This window comes from Netta rufina (genome assembly GCF_964035555.1).
Source record: "Netta rufina genome assembly, chromosome: 7".
Lineage (NCBI taxonomy): Eukaryota > Metazoa > Chordata > Aves > Anseriformes > Anatidae > Netta > Netta rufina.
The window spans coordinates 30,470,035-30,486,853 of record NC_140130.1 but is presented as its reverse complement, the minus strand read 5'-3'; the positions used below and the strand labels follow the sequence as shown (position 1 = coordinate 30,486,853).

At 42.0% G+C, this 16,819-nt stretch overlaps 1 protein-coding gene across 1 annotated transcript in view; it reads left to right on the top strand.

Annotated features, from left to right (window-relative positions):
• Positions 1 to 16,303, top strand: part of SHTN1 (shootin 1) — a gene marked incomplete at both ends in the record, with an annotated part of 61,169 nt that extends 44,866 nt beyond the window's left edge. The window contains 6 exons of the mRNA XM_084289702.1: positions 870 to 952; positions 3,542 to 3,651; positions 4,324 to 4,377; positions 6,586 to 6,706; positions 8,179 to 8,362; positions 16,090 to 16,303. Of these exons, the coding sequence (XP_084145828.1) occupies positions 870 to 952; positions 3,542 to 3,651; positions 4,324 to 4,377; positions 6,586 to 6,706; positions 8,179 to 8,362; positions 16,090 to 16,303 (766 nt within the window). The remainder of the gene's footprint in view (positions 1 to 869; positions 953 to 3,541; positions 3,652 to 4,323; positions 4,378 to 6,585; positions 6,707 to 8,178; positions 8,363 to 16,089) is intronic.
• Positions 16,304 to 16,819: the final 516 nt, after the last annotated feature.

Below are 16,819 nucleotides of genomic sequence, written 5' to 3'. Positions count from 1 at the left end.
CAATTGTGTTCCATCTTTTGCTCCTTTTACCTTTGTTAACTCGTTTGATTTGCCTGCTTCTTTCTCACTAATATTAGTGAGAAAGTGAATTAGCTTGGGGGTGGTGGTGGTTTGTTTTTTTTAAGCTTGGGTCCTTTAACAATTAGGATGGGTAGCACTATGCATTTTAAGCCCCGTAGTAGCTAAATCAGAGTATTTCTTTCAAGTATTGTGAAGTTTATGTGAGCAAAGGTTGTTTCAGAACCTAGGCACTGGATGCTTTTTTTTCTGGGAGAGAGCTTTGACCCCTTATCACTGGGCTCCGTAAGAAGCGCTGGGGAGAGATAGGCCCCACTAACATGCTCATTGTACGTAGGAGCTTATAGTCGGGCTCTAAGATGAATCATTTCATTGTCTGGACTTCTACGTTTTGACTGTAGTGAAGGGATAATTATTTGACACTGTAAGAAGATTACAAACTTGGAGTTGGTGAGGAGATACTGATCACCATATTTAAGTGTCCTCTGGAGAATAATACTTCACTTCAACATCTACAGCTCTTCCTTCCCTTTTTCTTTTTATGCTGGAACAGCTTCAGTTTGTCATGTGTCACAATGAGACACTGTCTTTTAATATTCAAATCTGAAGTGTTTTGATTTGTGCCTAATGTCTGTTAAAAAGAAATAAATTTCTCTGGTGCATTTTGATGGGAGGCATTGTGGGGGGTAATTCAGTACATACATCTGCATTCAAGAACTGTTAAATGAGGCTTTTGTAAGCAGCTGTATAATCAGGTATAAGCAAGCTGTTTGTGTGTCATGTACAGGGTTCATTCTAGCAGTGTGTAACAGAGGACAGAATGACAATCTGCAGTTTCATTTTCCTCAAAGGTCTCTCATGTCAATGATTCGCAAGAGATCTCACTCCAACACCAATGTGAGCAAGAAGGAGAAACCTCCTCAGCAGGAGTCAGGTATGGCTCATCCTTTCTCAAGTTGTGTGGATTGTTCACTAGATAATACAGACGGAGCTAGTGAAAATGAACTTTGGGTACAGGTAGTTACACAAATGCTTGCAATTGTCAACATAACAATTACTGTCTGTGTCCCAGCATATTCATTTGCCTTGCAGTCCAGAAATGTGGTTGCAGCCTAGGTATTATATCAGCAGCAGTTACACTGCAACAGCATTGAGAGGCTCAGCCAGGTAGCTGCAGCTACAGCACGTCCAGTGCTCTGCACATCCACAGGTTATCTGGAAGAAGCAGAAGAACAAACCCAGCAATCATTAAGAGAAGTGCAGGCTGTACACTGGATATCATAGGGAAGTTTCCAGCTTAGAATGGCTTCTTTTTTGTGAGTTCTCCTGTCCAAAGCCTTTCTACAGGGCTACTTTAAATGCTGCAGTTTTCATCCCTCGATTCATATCTTCTGAAATTACCACTCAAAGCTGACCGTAATGCTAATCCTTTAATAACACCAAAGAACTAAAAACAAAACAGTCTTGCACTGAGGTGGCTCTGCATGCCAAGTAACAGCTGAAATTGCATTTCATTGTTGTTAATGGAAGCTGGAAACTTATTAGGTTGAGAACGGGAGTTAAGTACAGATTTACGAGTGATCATGCCTGCCTGAAGAGTCAGAGCTAGTCAGACAAGTGTTGCCAGTTAAATAACCAAGGTTTTCCTCTTTGTTTCTCTCTTCCTTCTGGAACAGCGGGAGTTTGTTTGCATTGAATTGCTTAACTCGTTTGGTGCCACTTAAACAAAGAAGGGGCCTGCAGAAGGGAACCAGGCTGAAATTATAGGTGTAGGGTATGACTGTTAAGGAAGGATCACTGTTAGCAGATGGCAGCAGTGTTACAAGCACGGCTGGATTATCGGATGGGACCGACAAGCAGGAAGTGGGGGAAAGGAAGCGTGACCACTCCTGTTAGTTAGGTGAGGGAACAAGGAATGGAGTGGATTTGGGCAGGTTCCTTGGGGAACCTTTGGGAACTGGTTACCAGTATGGGAGAAATAAGGGTGCTGGTCTGGGTAAAATGAGAGACATGACCTTGTACCGAGATCCCTGATGAAGAGTCAATCTTATCTTTCAGTAACAGTTCAATTATGTTGCCTTCATTTATCAAGTTTCCTTACCTTGAAGCATCTTAGGTGTTTTGATTACACCTCTTTGTTGAGACTGTTGCAAACAGTGATTGCAGGAAATATTATGAAATTTACAATGAGTTCTCAAAACCTTATTCTTTCATTATTAGCAAACTTTAACAGTTCTGACCTTTCTTCAATCATATATGAACTGCTTCTTCTCTTAATAGAGCTTAATAGTTATTAAAATAAAAATAAAAAAGGGGAAAGTTATTTGTTGATCTAGTTATTATGTTCACCCCGAGGCTTGTTTTGACCCTTGTTAAGGACTTAGAAAGAGTGGTTTCTATCCCGTACCAGCAATTAAGCTTTTATATTCGAAACAGCCTGTTTGTGAAATTAAAGCCTGACATTAAATTGGATTACAATACAGAAACCACATTTCCATGAATCATCAATAGTACTCTGACAAGTGAGAGAGCAAAAGTCTATTTAAAATTCCCGTTATATAAGGTACAATGTTGTAGCTTTGAATAGCATCAACCATATTTCTCCGTGTATTCTTTTTAAGTAGTCTTTTTTTTTTCCTCTTTTCAGCATGTCACATTAAGCGTCTTTTGTTACGTTCCCCAGAGGGCTGATAAGTTAACAGGTACTGGTTAGGTTCATCACGCAGCCTCTAGTTCCACCTGAGTGCTTTGCAGTCTTGATACAGAATCTCTTGAAAATCAGCCTGTTTAAGTCTTGCCCTTTAACTCAACGTGATGTTATTAAACGTGTGGTTTTAATTTGGTCTGAAATGTGGGTAGCATTTCAGAAAAAGTTCCTAAGCCCATGTGAAATACAAGCAACGTGGTGGCCCTGTAACAGGCTGCCTGTAGGCCACACTAGGCCAGGATCAGGTTGTCCTGTGTTAACGAAGCTGTGGAAATGTCTCCTGAGCCACAATGAACACAAACAGGGGGGCCATATTCTTCAGTCCTTGGTACTCAGCCTTATGACTCTGAGCTTTTGCAGTTCCCACACAGAGATAAAACGGCTGGCTCCTGCCATCACATAGAAAATGGGAACAGCTTTTAGGTGTATGTAGTGTAAGTTAGCCCCTCGTTGTGGGGAAAGCTGAGGGTAAGATAGAGGTCCTTTAAGGAAGACCCCATGAACAGCCTACTTATTCAGAGAAAAATAAGATTATATATTTATGTTTATCATTTACATTTTTAACAAAATTGAGCAATAAGCACCAAAAAGTGCGTGAGCACCAGGCATCACATGTGCAGTCAGGAAGGGCTACTGCAGGGAGTATAACTAAACATTGATAAATGCCAGTTCATCATTGAAACTAGTGCATGGTTACAGTGGCTGGCTGTGTCTGGCAAATAAGCTGTCAAAGGGGCTATCAGTTTAACTTTTTTTTTTCCTAATATTCCTCTAGTTCATATTTGGAATGTGATATGTTCTTTGATTTTGGAACAGGTGAAGAAGTAACAGATCTGAAGAGACAAGCTGTTGAAGAAATGATGGACAGAATTAAAAAGGGAGTTCACCTGAGACCAGTCAACCAGTCAAGCAGACCTAAAACAAAGGTTTGGAATAAATTGCAAAGCAATGCTATTAACTGAGCGTAGTAATTTATATTGAAAATAAATCAGATTTTCTACAAAACATACAGAAGAATACATTTGCCTTGCTTTCCTCTTTTGCTTTGCATGATTTTGAATAAAATAAATTAGGGAAGCATAAATCTGAATTAAAAAAAGTGAGACCAACTCACTTAAGTAAGTAGAAGCCCAGTTTCTTTGACACAGAAAGGAACTGAAAGCAAACCTGTTGTAAATAAATGGCTGCAGAGAAAGAAAAAGCACAGAGGGAATAACTGAATTGGTTAAAGGGAAAGATCAAGAAACGTATTTAGCAATATTTCTTCCTCTTGTGCAATACTTCTAGCCACATTCATGCATTAGTGCTATAAAATACCACTTGCTGTCTTCATAAAAGTGTAATCTTTCCCAATGTGTAGGCTGGGATTTACCATCTGAGCTAAGACTCTTCCCTTCCTCTATATAAGCAAATAGCTTGAATGTTACCCATGGGCTTGTGAGAGGAGAGAGCACGGGAAGGTGATACAATTGCATGCCTGTGCAATAGACCCTTGTGCGATGTCTGGTGAAGGGCAAAGTCTGTCACAGTCCATTTCAGTTGGGCCAGATCAGTAAGCACATGTTTTTTTAACCTGTATTTGTTATGTTTGCTTACAGCCAGAGACACCAAAGCCTTCTGAAAGTGCAATGAAAGAATTAAAAGGGATTCTGGTAAGAAAATGTGCAATTTATATTTCAGTGTTGTCTTTGCATTGAGCTGGCATTCTTGCTGTGTGAAATAGCTAAGTGTTTAAAAGTTATGTGTTAGTGTTTTGGTTTGAAGCTGCAGAGCGGTTCTCTACAGAATCCCCTGAACATCTCCACTTTTGACTTTGGTCCTGCTGTAAGAATGTTTTTTGTCTTGCTAAGAGTTTAATTTGGAGAAAACTAACCTGTTAATTCAGCTCCAGGTTTGTACGTTCCTGCCACTAGGGGGGCTGTTATATTCTGCACCTGCCATAGGACCTTCGGAAACTTTCCAAGTACTCACAGTAGGGATACTTAGGGAGGGAAAGGCACCTGCATAAATGTAGTCCAAAGTAAAGCCCCTGGACTGCACAGATGAAGAGTTCTCATCAAATTTCATCTTAGCATAGACATAGTTTAAATGGAACAAGAGCTCTATAATCCATTTGTATTTATATGCAGAAGAAACAGATTCTGAGTAGCTCTCCAAATACCTGTTTGTCACTAAACAGAGACATTAGGCTTGTATTTGGGCCTGCTCAAGTAATGTGCTTAAGCTGGCTGCTGTTCTGTTCTTAACTCATCAATTGCATTGCTTATTTAACTGGTTGCTTCTTTTTCACAAGTGCTAACATTGTATGGAACAGTCAGAAGTAGCCATAGTTCTTGCTCCCTGATTTTTGTAATCCCAAATCTTTTAAAGCTGAAGGGCATCTTTGGTATGTCAAGTGAAATTTTGCCTTTGTAATGTGAAATATGGTAAAATTCGGCCTGTATCAAAGCAAAACACTTCAAATCCACTCCACAGCAGGTAGGACTGTTTATCTGATCACCCATGATAGCACCTAAATATCCCTTTTAAAAATTAGCTTCAGTATTTTTTTGGGTGATGCAAGATACAGCAAAGGGAGTAGCCACTGCGATGATAATAGCTAACAGTGATTTTAAATAATGAGTGTGGGACCAAGGATGTATTAAATTGACTGTTCTCCAGTCATGTGAAAGCAGCAGAAGAAGGGAAGAAATGATCTAGAGAGCTACCAGACCTTAATGCTGCGCTGTAATTAGAGGGACACATAATTAAACATGGAGGTAAATAGAAAAAGAATAAAATGTGACGTGGAGATTGTTTTAAATGGAACTCCGTAAGTGTATCCATGGTTTGCTATGGTGTGCTATTTGGACCTGTGTGGACTCAACAGCCCTGCTGAAGGTCCTTTCGTTTCCTAATAGCTGTTTTATTACTTTGACACTGTACCACTGACATCAGGGGAGACTTGATTATGTACTTCAGAGGAAGCAGAAAGAGACCTACAGTCACTGTACTTCTGTGTCTAGCTTGCTGCTTGTGAGCCCTTTAGGATATTTGCAGTATAAGACATACTATATAAAATCCAATTCCAGTCTGTTCGTGAGACCAGTCATTATGCACAGTCGGACAACAAACATGGGGGTGGGATGTGATGGAGTAAACGCTTGTTGTTACTATGCTAATTATGCATTTCATGTAGACCTCCATATAATTGTTACAAACAAAACATTTATGTTCTGGAAATTGCAGAGTTGGAGCAACTCAGTTGCTGAAGTTGCTTTCAGATATGTATGTTTGCGCAGATAGGGAGCACGCTGCTCCTTTATAACATACCTCCTCAGTTAAGTTTTCATCCAGTATATGGAAATAGGCTCAAATTTATGCCAGATCAGATTATAGGATATAGTAATGTTGCAGTTGCATCTTGTACGTGATGACTTCTACAGATGTGAGTGCACCCAAGCACAACACAAAAACGCACTCAAGTGCAAAACATGCTGGAACTGTGAAATATGTGGCTTTTTGCTAATAGAGGCAATGGACAGTGTTTTAAGATCCTTTAAGTTTTAAGAGGGAGGAAGGTGGTAGTTCTCTGCAAACACTGAAGTTTGTTCATTGGTGATCCACAGCATTTTTAAGCTTGGTATCAACCCTCTAAAGTAGGTAAATATGGTTAATCCATAGATAGGGAAAGCCTAGGTAAGGGGAGGAATGGTAGCCAGGGCCCTGATGCTCTTTGTTGTATTAAAGGGAGAGCTTTGCACTCTGATTTAGAGCTGCAGTTGTTTTTCTCAGAGTTAAAAGGTTCTCATGCTGGGCATATGGGGTGTTTGGCAGGGCTTAATGTATACTCAGCTTTTCAAACCTGTTTTTTGCCATAGGAAACGCTGAACAAATCCACTAGTTCCCGAAGCTTGAAGTCCCTTGAGACAGACAGTGGTGAAACAGAGCTAGAAAGAGTTCTGCGACGCCGGAAAGTGACTACTGACCAGGACAGTGGCGGTAAGGGGCTTGATTCTTTCAGAGGCATCTTCCTACCCCTGCATTAAGTGACTCTTGAAGCTTTACTTTCTCTCCCAGACCATTGCTGTCTCAGCCATTATGGAGAGCCCTGCCTACTTCTACATTGACTCACATCCCCATTATTCCTGTTGCTTTTCATCCCTATTTTCTCCAAGAAATGCCTCTTTCAGGATTTTCTGCGAATGCAGACACATACAAACAGATGCCTCTGTCTTGGTTGGAGCTTAGACAGTGGTACTGGAGCGTTACTAGCCTGAGCCTCCTGTGAAAATGTTCTGGAAAGTAATGGTAACCAGAGCAATGGGGTTAGGACTGCGGTTTTGAATTAACATCCTCTACAGAGCAAGGGCCTTGCAGTTGTTAAGATATGGCTTGTATCAGGAACAGTGTGACCAGCAGGGCTAGGGAGGTGATCGTCCCCCTGTACTCAGCTCTGGTGAGGCCGCACCTCGAGTACTGTGTTCAGTTTTGGGCCCCTCGCTACAAGAAGGACATGGAGGTGCTTGAGCGGGTGCAGAGAAGGGTGACGAAGCTGGTGAGGGGCCTGGAGAACAAGTCCTACGAGGAGCGGCTGAGGGAGCTGGGCTTGTTCAGCCTGGAGAAGAGGAGGCTCAGGGGTGACCTTATCGCTCTCTATAGGTACCTCAAGGGAGGCTGTAGCGAGGTGGGGGTTGGTCTGTTCTCCCACGTGCCTGGTGACAGGACGAGGGGGAATGGGCTTAAGTTGAGCCAGGGGAGTTTTAGGTTAGATGTTAGGAAGAACTTCTTCACTGAAAGGGTTGTGAGGCATTGGAACAGGCTGCCCAGGGAAGTGGTGGAGTCACCATCCCTGGAAGTCTTCAAAAGACGTTTAGATGTAGAGCTTAGGGATATGGTTTAGTGGGGACTGCTAGCGTTAGGTCAGAGGTTGGACTCGATGATCTTGAGGTCTCTTCCAACCTAGAAATTCTGTGATTCTGTGATATCTGCATCATCATCTCTAAGAAACTGTTGATGTTCTGCTTGGCTAGAAATGCCGTCTGTGCAAGTGTAAGTCCATTCCATCTTCCATGCAGATGTGCCTTGTTTTAATGTCAGTGAATGGTTTCATCTGGGATTTTGTAGGTAGACAGTTCACTGATTACTCATTAGTATGAAAACATTTTTTGCAGGTGGGCTACCTCTCACCCCAGCTGCACTTCATGCAGGGAGAGCACTGACAATTAGTGACTTGGTGGTGCTGTGTTGACAGCAGGACTTACAACCACAGAAAGTGGGGTGATCAAGTGCACAGCTGTGTCGATTTAGCAGGCTGTGATAGTGGTAGGCTGAGAGAAGGGAAGCTGCAAATAAGGTGTTTTGATGCTCTTTAAAAATCCGTTTTGACTTCTGCAGGTGACTTGAATTCTGTTCTTCTTACCTGTTGTTTCTACACCAATCAACAGAAGCATTAAACTTTCTTTGGGTTTTAGGTCCCACTGGAATCTTGGCCACATCAGAATCAAAATCTGAGCCTGTGCTAGGTTCAGAAGCCAGTGCTGCACAAACGGCGTTGAACAAGAAAGATCTGGAGACAGAATTCAGTACCAAAGTATCCGATTCAGGTCCTGTTTCTAACCAGCTTAAAGGTGCTGCAGGTTCCAAGGCTACGTCACAGTAAGTAGCATCTGGTTTTCTAGCTATATTTCAGTACCAGATCTGTTTAGCTGATGTGTTCTGAAAGTGATTTTACATCAATTTTGGTTAACAGGATAAAGGTACTATCGTTAGTTGTTTATCAGTGACTCTTCAAATAACTCACAGTCTCACCTGGAGATAGGAGTTGAATTCTGTGTAAAAAAGCTCTTTTGCTGTAGAATCTGTGAATGTTGCTCATAAAAAAGTTCATGTTCTCTGCCACAAAAAAAAATCAAGATTTTGAGGGATAGCAAGGTTGAAGTTTTTTTTCCATATACTGAAGAGAAGAAGGAAATTATATAATTAACTCTTGATCCACGGAAAAAAAAGTTTTTGCACAGTTTTTTTCAAAACTATTCATTTAAGTCATATTGGTCTCTGTGCAGCTGTGCAGTTTCTGTTGGATCAAAATGAATGCAGACTATTACTCTTAAATCTCAAGATAAAGATTCTTCAGGGGAAAAAAAAAAAAGCAGTTAGTGTACAGGATTTGCACAGACAATATGTCACAACAAAATGAAGATCCAAGGTGCCAGGTAAGCATCAAAGAATTAAACCTGCTTCAGAAGTATTTATTTCAGATGGATCCGGTGGAGGATTGGCTTGCTTTATAACAATACCAAGCTGCTTTTGAAATGAGGCTGTGTGCTTGCTTCAGTTCCAGGATGTCTGTCAGTTTGTCACTTCAAGAGATGGAAAGAGATGAGACAGTTCAGCAGCATATTGTAATCCTGGCTAATTAAACCCCTAATTTCCCGTTCTATCAGTTCAAAAATGCCACCAGTATCAATTCTAGCAAGTCCCCATTGCGTAGTTCAAAGGAGTAAGTCACGACACATGAGCTGGAAATTCAGTTCACATCTATTTTTATGACCTGATATTTACTTCACTCTTAAGTACCTTTATGATTTAATTTTGAATGGATAGAGCCCAATTTCTTTTGTATGCCTTGCAGTCTTACTTGATTCACGCTGAGTTTTAAAAGCAGACTGCTTTTTCCAATTATACGTATATTCCCCTTTTATTTCATTAAAGTATCCTTAGAAGAAAGATGATCTTCATCTTAATTTAATCAGAAAGAAGATTTGTTCAACAAGTAATTTGACAGGGATGATGCCATTGCATTTTCTTGAACTGCCAGAAAGGCAGAAAGGTTCACCCTGACAGAAAGGTGAGGTGGTTCCTGAAAATATTACTTGTAGTTTGTGGATTTCAACAATTTTGAACAGATAACCTTAATCAGAAAGCACAGCAACTCCTACCATCCTTAGTCTACCTTTTATTCCACCAAACTAAGTGCAAATTGCATTTACAAGAAAGGAAATGAAATAATTGCAGGCCCCAAGGTCTTGCAGAATGCGTGGTGAATTGACAGTGAAAAGGATCTTGTGTTGACAGTCACAGTTGTTATGTGTTATAAAAGCATATGTGAAGCTCAATTTATTTCTCAGCTTGCCTATTCAGTGACATCCTAAAAGACGCGTTTCACTTTAATTTATCTGTTTAAAGCATTAAAACAAATGTGAAGGGCCAGACTTCGCAGTGCTGAAGGGCTTCTTTGCACCACGTCACTGGTGTAAACCTGCTTAATTGGAAAGGTTCATTACTGAGGATGGTTTTCCAATGAGAGAAGGTGCTGGGGCTCCCTCATGCATCTGCTGGGCTAGCAGGGAGGAGTGGAAATAACCAAGCTGCTTTGTACTGTGTTGCAGTGCAATTACTTATCTTTTTCTCCTGGGTACAGAGGTTAGTAGGGGCTGCCTCCCGACTCCAGGGTGTGTAGGATTGTTTTGAAACATGGCTCGTTTGAAACAGCCATCAGAAGGAAGTTCGTTTGCCTAACACATCTGACAACTTAGTTTTCTAATTAGGCAGCTCTGTAGATTGGGGCAAGCAGTTCAGTTTGCATCAGCAGTGCGATGCTGAAGCAAATCTCCCTCCTGTCCCTATTTGCTGTGCTTTTATTTGTGTGCTGGAGTGGTTTCTGTGCACAAACAGATTCCTGGATGCACTGGTTGGGAAAATTATTGTTCTTGCACCACACTATTCCCTAAAGTTGCCTGTGCTAACCAAGCAGTGTGCAGCTTTCAGCAGATTCCCCTAGTGACAAAGGCATAGCAAGGATTCATTGTGGAACTTTGTAATCTGAAGGAGTAATATTTATTGTTAATACTAACAGCCCTGTTCATCATTATTCACTTCGAGTTACAGCTAAGCACACCTGTTCTCCTGGAGAAGGAAGGGCACGTGTTTGAAAAAGGCACAGCCTTGAAAATAAGTCTGAATGGTACCTCAGAAGTCAGCTCATTGAGTAAAACCCTGGTGTGCCCACCAGGTCAGTGACAACCTGACCTAGATACTAGGTCATGTGATAGTGGGATTTGGTCGGGGGCTGAAGCAGGGCTCCCCACACAACGTGGTTCTTGGCAGAGTGAAGTGCTCGTGAGGCACCAGCCCCAAGCAGGCCACTGAAGTTAGTCGCCAAAGGAGGGGTTGTGGGCAAAAGCTGTGACGTGAACAAACAGAGGTGGATTCAGAAATTTCCAGGTAACAAAACTAATCGATGACACTTCAGCCACAGAAATTAATTCAGAAGAAGGAGGTGGGGTTGGAGCACAGGGCTGTGCGTTACTTCGGTGCAGGCCGCTGCTAGAAGCGAGGCTGGCAGCCCCTAGGCAGCCGACTTGGGATTGTGCAGTTTAGCTCAGGTGGCAGCGAGGGGGAGGACACAAACAAAGTGTGTCCTGTCAGGAAATTGAGGCCTTACCTCCGCATTCAGGTAACTTCCTCTACAAATCTCTTCCCAAATGTTTAACCCAGCGTGAGTGTAATTCTGTGACAATTGCTGAGAGCAAGGTGACAATTTAGCTCCCTCGGGAGCACAGAGAGCTCCCGTGACTCCCCGCGGTGTGCAGGCACAGAAGGGAAAGGTGTGTCTGGCTCTGCCCCTAGGTTGTTGTTTTTTTTTCTGTTCCTCCCCCTAGAATTTTGTAAACATTTTGTTTCTGGGCACCAGAGATCTCCGTTAACAGAGAGAACCACGGAGAGGGCTAGTCTTAATCTCATGATTTTATACAATTAAAGGATTTGTCCTCCTTCTCCTGGCTGTAATCTTAGGAGCCCTGAATCACCTACCAGCTCGGTGGGAAGCAGCTCAGCCCCAGCTAGGCAGAACTACAAAGGTTTTCCAGGGCAGCTTGAGCATGGGCAATTTAGTTTGAACAACACGGGAAGAAAACTACGGGATGTTCTGGAAGTTTGGGATCTCCTTGGCTTGAACTGCTCTAAAAGCTCCCCTCACACATGTTTCTTAGACTCTACTCTCCCTGTGCTCCAACTCTCAGCGCAGGGAGAAGCTCTTCAAGATTCATCATGGAAATTAATTTGCCAATCTTTATGAGCTTCTTCAAAAAAGTACCTGAAACAGGAGCAATTTCCCCTGACTTGATCTGCCTTACTAAAGATCTTCTGCAAATACGTTCTGGTCACTGCTGTGTTGACCACTCCTACTCAGATTCCTGAAATGGAGAATGTTCCTTGTGCTTTCTTGGTAAATACCTAGCGTTGTACACTGTCAGAGGAGGGAACCCACAGGCTTATTCACTGGTGTCATTGTTTGTATCCCCTGCAACTTGTGTTTGACAAATGGATGGATTTTTTTTTCAGTTCATTTAAGGCTTTTCAGGCTTGTAATCGGTGTACTCCTTACTGTTGTTTGGTTTTAGCCTTTGGTCCTGTCGCATTCCGATGCTGCGTTAAAAATCCTGAAATATTTAATAAGCACGTCTTCAGCTTTTATTCTCAGTGCAAGTATTTGAGGAGGATAAAGCCAACTGCTGGAGTCTGGCAGACTCCTTGGGCAGTGGTGGGGTGAGCGGAGCCGGGAGCAGTGCCCCATGGTGCTGCACCAGGTCAGAGGCTGGTGGAGTTGAGCCTTTCTACTGTTCCGTGGAGCCCCGTAAGCACACAAGCTTTGTTGCACAAGTGGTGTTTGTCTTCAGCTATGGGGATCTTGTAGGAAAACAGGAACAGTGGGGTCAAGGTGGGTGGCACTTAGCCAGATAACAAGCCGCGGTTGGCACGTAGCCCCGGTTTTTGAGCTTTATTGAAGATGCAGCTGGTGGTGAGCAAGAGACAAATTAACTTAATGCCTCACATCTCATCTTTTGGGCAGTGAGGAACAGCTCTGGTTGAGCTTTATTTGGGGTTTAAAAGCAGTTTGGCTTTGAAGAGAGATTACAGGTATTCCGGTAGGGACCTTGCTGAAAGGCAGAGTGCTGATTTGATGGCATGCTAATGTTGGCTTTTCTGTCAGAAATTACCTCATGCTAGCCTAGGCTCTAGGCAGAGTACCAGCCTTCAGTTCCACGTGCTTAACGATGTACTTGCAAAGCCAGTCCTTGCTGAAATGGATTTTTGCCACTATTTTCTGCATATGGTGTAAAAAACAGATTTTCCTACAGTTTGTTCTTTGTTTCCTTTAGCCTTCTGCTTTTGTGCATTGCTAGGAAATTGGATGAGATGTCGTTCAAAAAACGTTGCTGATATTTATATGAAGTTCTGGTTTCTGATGGAAATACGTTCAATGATTTCATGAGCAGAGCACCAAGCAAGGTTAAATAACACTAAGGTTATAATACGAACCTGAGGAAACAAAGGAAATCCAGGTCTCAGTTGACAATCCAATCCTTAGTTTGCCCTTTTGTTCTGCTATAAATTATTTACAAAAGGCACAGCAGCACCAGTTCACAGATAGCCCATTGGTCATAACCCTTTATTTTTACATCTTCTGTAACTGTATGAATGGAAAATAATGCTTTTGATACTCTTACATCACAAGCAGTCCTTCTCAAAGCTGCATGGGACCATGCATATCCTATACAGTTATCTCAAATGCATTTATTATCCAAATCTGGACTTCACAGTACAGAATTTTGTATTTAGTCATAATTGTTTGTAAGCCTGCATGTTTTTATGTATGAAGGAGTACGATAAAACCAGGATCTCAGTTTCTGGCTTAAATCTCTAGTTGGACAAGTAGCAGGTAGCAGGAGTACTGATAACAACGTTAACAATCTTAATGAGGGAAGAGTTTTGTATAGAGCTCGATAGAGCTACCTTGGCTGGACAAATTTGTAATTGTTCAGCACTGTGGCTAACTCCGTCCGTACTAATTGCTTTTGCAAGCTTCATTTGTAGCAGCAAAACCAGTTTTTTTGAAAGAGGGCTCCAAAATTATGTTCATTCTTGCACTGAAACTTTATTATGCCTGCATTCTGCTCTTGACAAGTATAGAAAAGGAGCTATGAATACCTGATAAATAGGGTTAATAATTTTAACAATACCTCAGCTCTAACAGGAGCACTGTCAGGCTGGTGCTGCACCAGTGTAAAGGATTTGAAGAAGGGAATGCTAGTACAACCAAGTCTGAATAGTAATTCTTATTTTTATGCTTGAAACGCTGATTTAATCACTGGTTTTCTCCATTAAACTACTTTATATCGACATCTTTCATTTTTCTGTCCTTTGAAGGTGGTAAATATGATTGCCGTTTTATCCATTTTTGTTATAAATGAAACAGACTTCAGAGCGTTTGGCTGTGCATCAGTTGTTGGAATGCTGCCATACACTAATGCAGACTCCCCACTGTGAGCCCAGTGAAGAATTATACTTTGATTCACCAGATTGTATTAAATAGTCCAGCTGTTGGGATTTGAAAGATAGTTACCTCCAAAGTGAAATAAAAATGAACTTGGCATTTATGGCTTTGACCATTTTTATAGTGTTGGGCAATCAGCTTTTCAGAGGTAGCACTTTTTAAAATAACCCTCTTCTGGTTACACCGCTTTAAAAAGTTTAATTTGCTGTAACATTCAAAATACTCCACCTTGTATTTTCCGGAATGATTGGCAACTTTTGCATAAAATAAGCATTATTTGCCTTATGAAATCACTAGCTTCTGATGATAATCAAATGAGCCTGAAACTGTATCTATTAGCGCCAATTTCTGAATTAATTAACTTATACCGAAGTTCTAATGTTAAGAGACAATTCTTGTAATTAAAGCTTGAACGTGGAATTTCATTTGATACATCCAGTACATCTCAGCAGCAAACTGAGTAAATTCTTCCTGAAATGGCAAGTGCAACGACTGTGGTTTCTCTGATCGTTTACTTATTTTTAACCTGTACATTTACTCTCCCCCACTCAGGTAGAGAGAGCCAGCACACTCTCAACCCCATGCTCCAGTTGTTGAGTGGGGTGACCTCTTTTCTCTTCCTCGTTTCCTCTAGGACAAAGACCGTCACAATAAAGGGCAGTTCACAGCAGATGGATCCACTAGATGAATTTCTTTCTTTGGCCTCCAGTTGATTCTACTTTTTCCTTTCAAGAGTGTTACCTTAGCGGTATGGAAGGCCATTCCTTATGAGTAAGCATGAAAAATAATAATTAAACAAAACAAAACAAAAGCCTCTGAACTACTAAAAACAGTTGCATTCAGCATCTGTTCAGTTTGGCTTCCCGTGAGAGCTGAACCACGTGCCTGTGTAGGACCTTTCTGTGCTAAGGTTTCTGCTCCTCTCCGTTTCAGTGGCTGTGGCCGTGTCAGTGCAGACGTAAGGCTCTGCCTGCCTGAAGAGGCGCTGAGCGTGCAGGTGCCACTGCCCTGCGGAGTCTCTCCAAGCACGTCTGGTTACGTGCCCACAGGTACACAGGGCCAACATGCCATGAAACCATGGGCAGGGGAAGCTCTACGCCCCGGTGTAAGCTGCCTGCCTGCCCGATGGCAAGGTGGGTCCTGAGGGCAGCCTGCAGGTGGCAGGGGAACACCCTGGCTTGTGACACGTTCAGGTCAGGCTTTCCCCGTGTTTGCCTTGCTCTGTGCAGGTGTCTTCTAGCTAATCTAAGGGTTTACCCGCACATTTTCAACGCTAGTACGAAGCTTTTGAATATAAACAAGTGCTTTTTGTGTTTGTGCCAGCCTCGAGAAATAACCCTGGTGGCTCTGACCTTTCCTTCCTCGCTCAGAGGGCTTTTCCTCTGCAACAACCTGTGCTGTAAGCAATCGAGACACAGCCCCGTTCTGAAGTAGGGAGCGTAGGTCTAAAGCCCCTCTGTACTTCAGCAAATCCAGTGGTGAACTTTCAGAACTGGTTTCCGCTCGCTCCCAGTGAGACCACTGGCAGCCTGCTGGTGCTGAGCTGCAGCAGAAAACGTGGTTATGGTGCCACCAGCTCCCCATCGTGCAGTAGGGTGCAAGCTGCTCAGGGTTGCAGGCATGGAGAAGAAGCCGTGTTCTCCTTCCAGGACCAGTAGCCTCTAGGTGACAGAAACTGGTAGCGTTTTCTCTGGGTGGTGTGACTGTTGTGTTGGACATGGGCAACCTAAATCCAGTGCAGTGAAAAGAAATTCTTAAGATTATCTTTAAAATTATTCTTTCATAGTCTAAGTTTGTTTCTCCTGTTAAATATCTTACAGGGCTGGCTTCATTGATTCAGGAAATGTGACTGTTGCATTTTGTGCACTGCTACCTGTGTGTAGGGGCTGTAACGTGTAATAGATTTATAACCCGTTCACTAGTCTGGTAGACCTATTCTGGTCACATATACTACTGCAAAGAGAAATGCTTTTCTGTATATTTATATTCTTTTTCCTAAATATGTGAAGTGTTACCCGTATTCATGTATTTATTCTTTTTCCTTTAGATCGACTAGTCACACGGAGTCTACAAGAAAAGCTTCTAGTAGTGAAAAAGGGACAGAATCCATTGTAGTTTTAGATCCTGTTGCCACCAGTGGGGATCAGATGTCTGAAAACACACCGCATCAGAACAAAACGAGAGAAGAAAAAAGCAAGCCACTGCCTAAAGAAACTAACGTAGAGAAAATGAAAGAGATAGACGACAGTTCTAACTGTTGAAACCCGTTCTGAAAAACGCCGTAACTTTTGGGAATCATTATCTGGACATGTAAATTGCTTAGGTGTGTTACTAGGGGCTACAGTCTGTACTCCAAAGTTTGCAGTAATGCAGGTTGAAATGGTCTTTTGTATGCAGTTTTGTTACAAGCATTAGTGTTAAACAACTATGTATCACTCAAAATCCCTTTCCCACTTTAGTTTTGCAGGTATGGTTAATGTTTTCCTAGATATTGACCGTTACCTTCCTTTTTCTTAAAACTGTGTTTGAAAAGGCTTTTTTTAATTATTCTTTTATTGAGAAGATCCTTCATTAAAGGACCATTCCAAAGCTTGCTGGGAGCCCCTTGCATCCCTCTTGAACTGGCTTTGGGTTAGACCTTACGAAGGTGTTTACACTCAGCTTTAGTATAGGGGTATTACTAAAGAAAAAACAAACAAAAACAAACAGGTTTTAGACTCATTGCTTTAAGAACACTTTGATACCTACCTAAAACAAGGTCTTGTGGATCTCCTTAC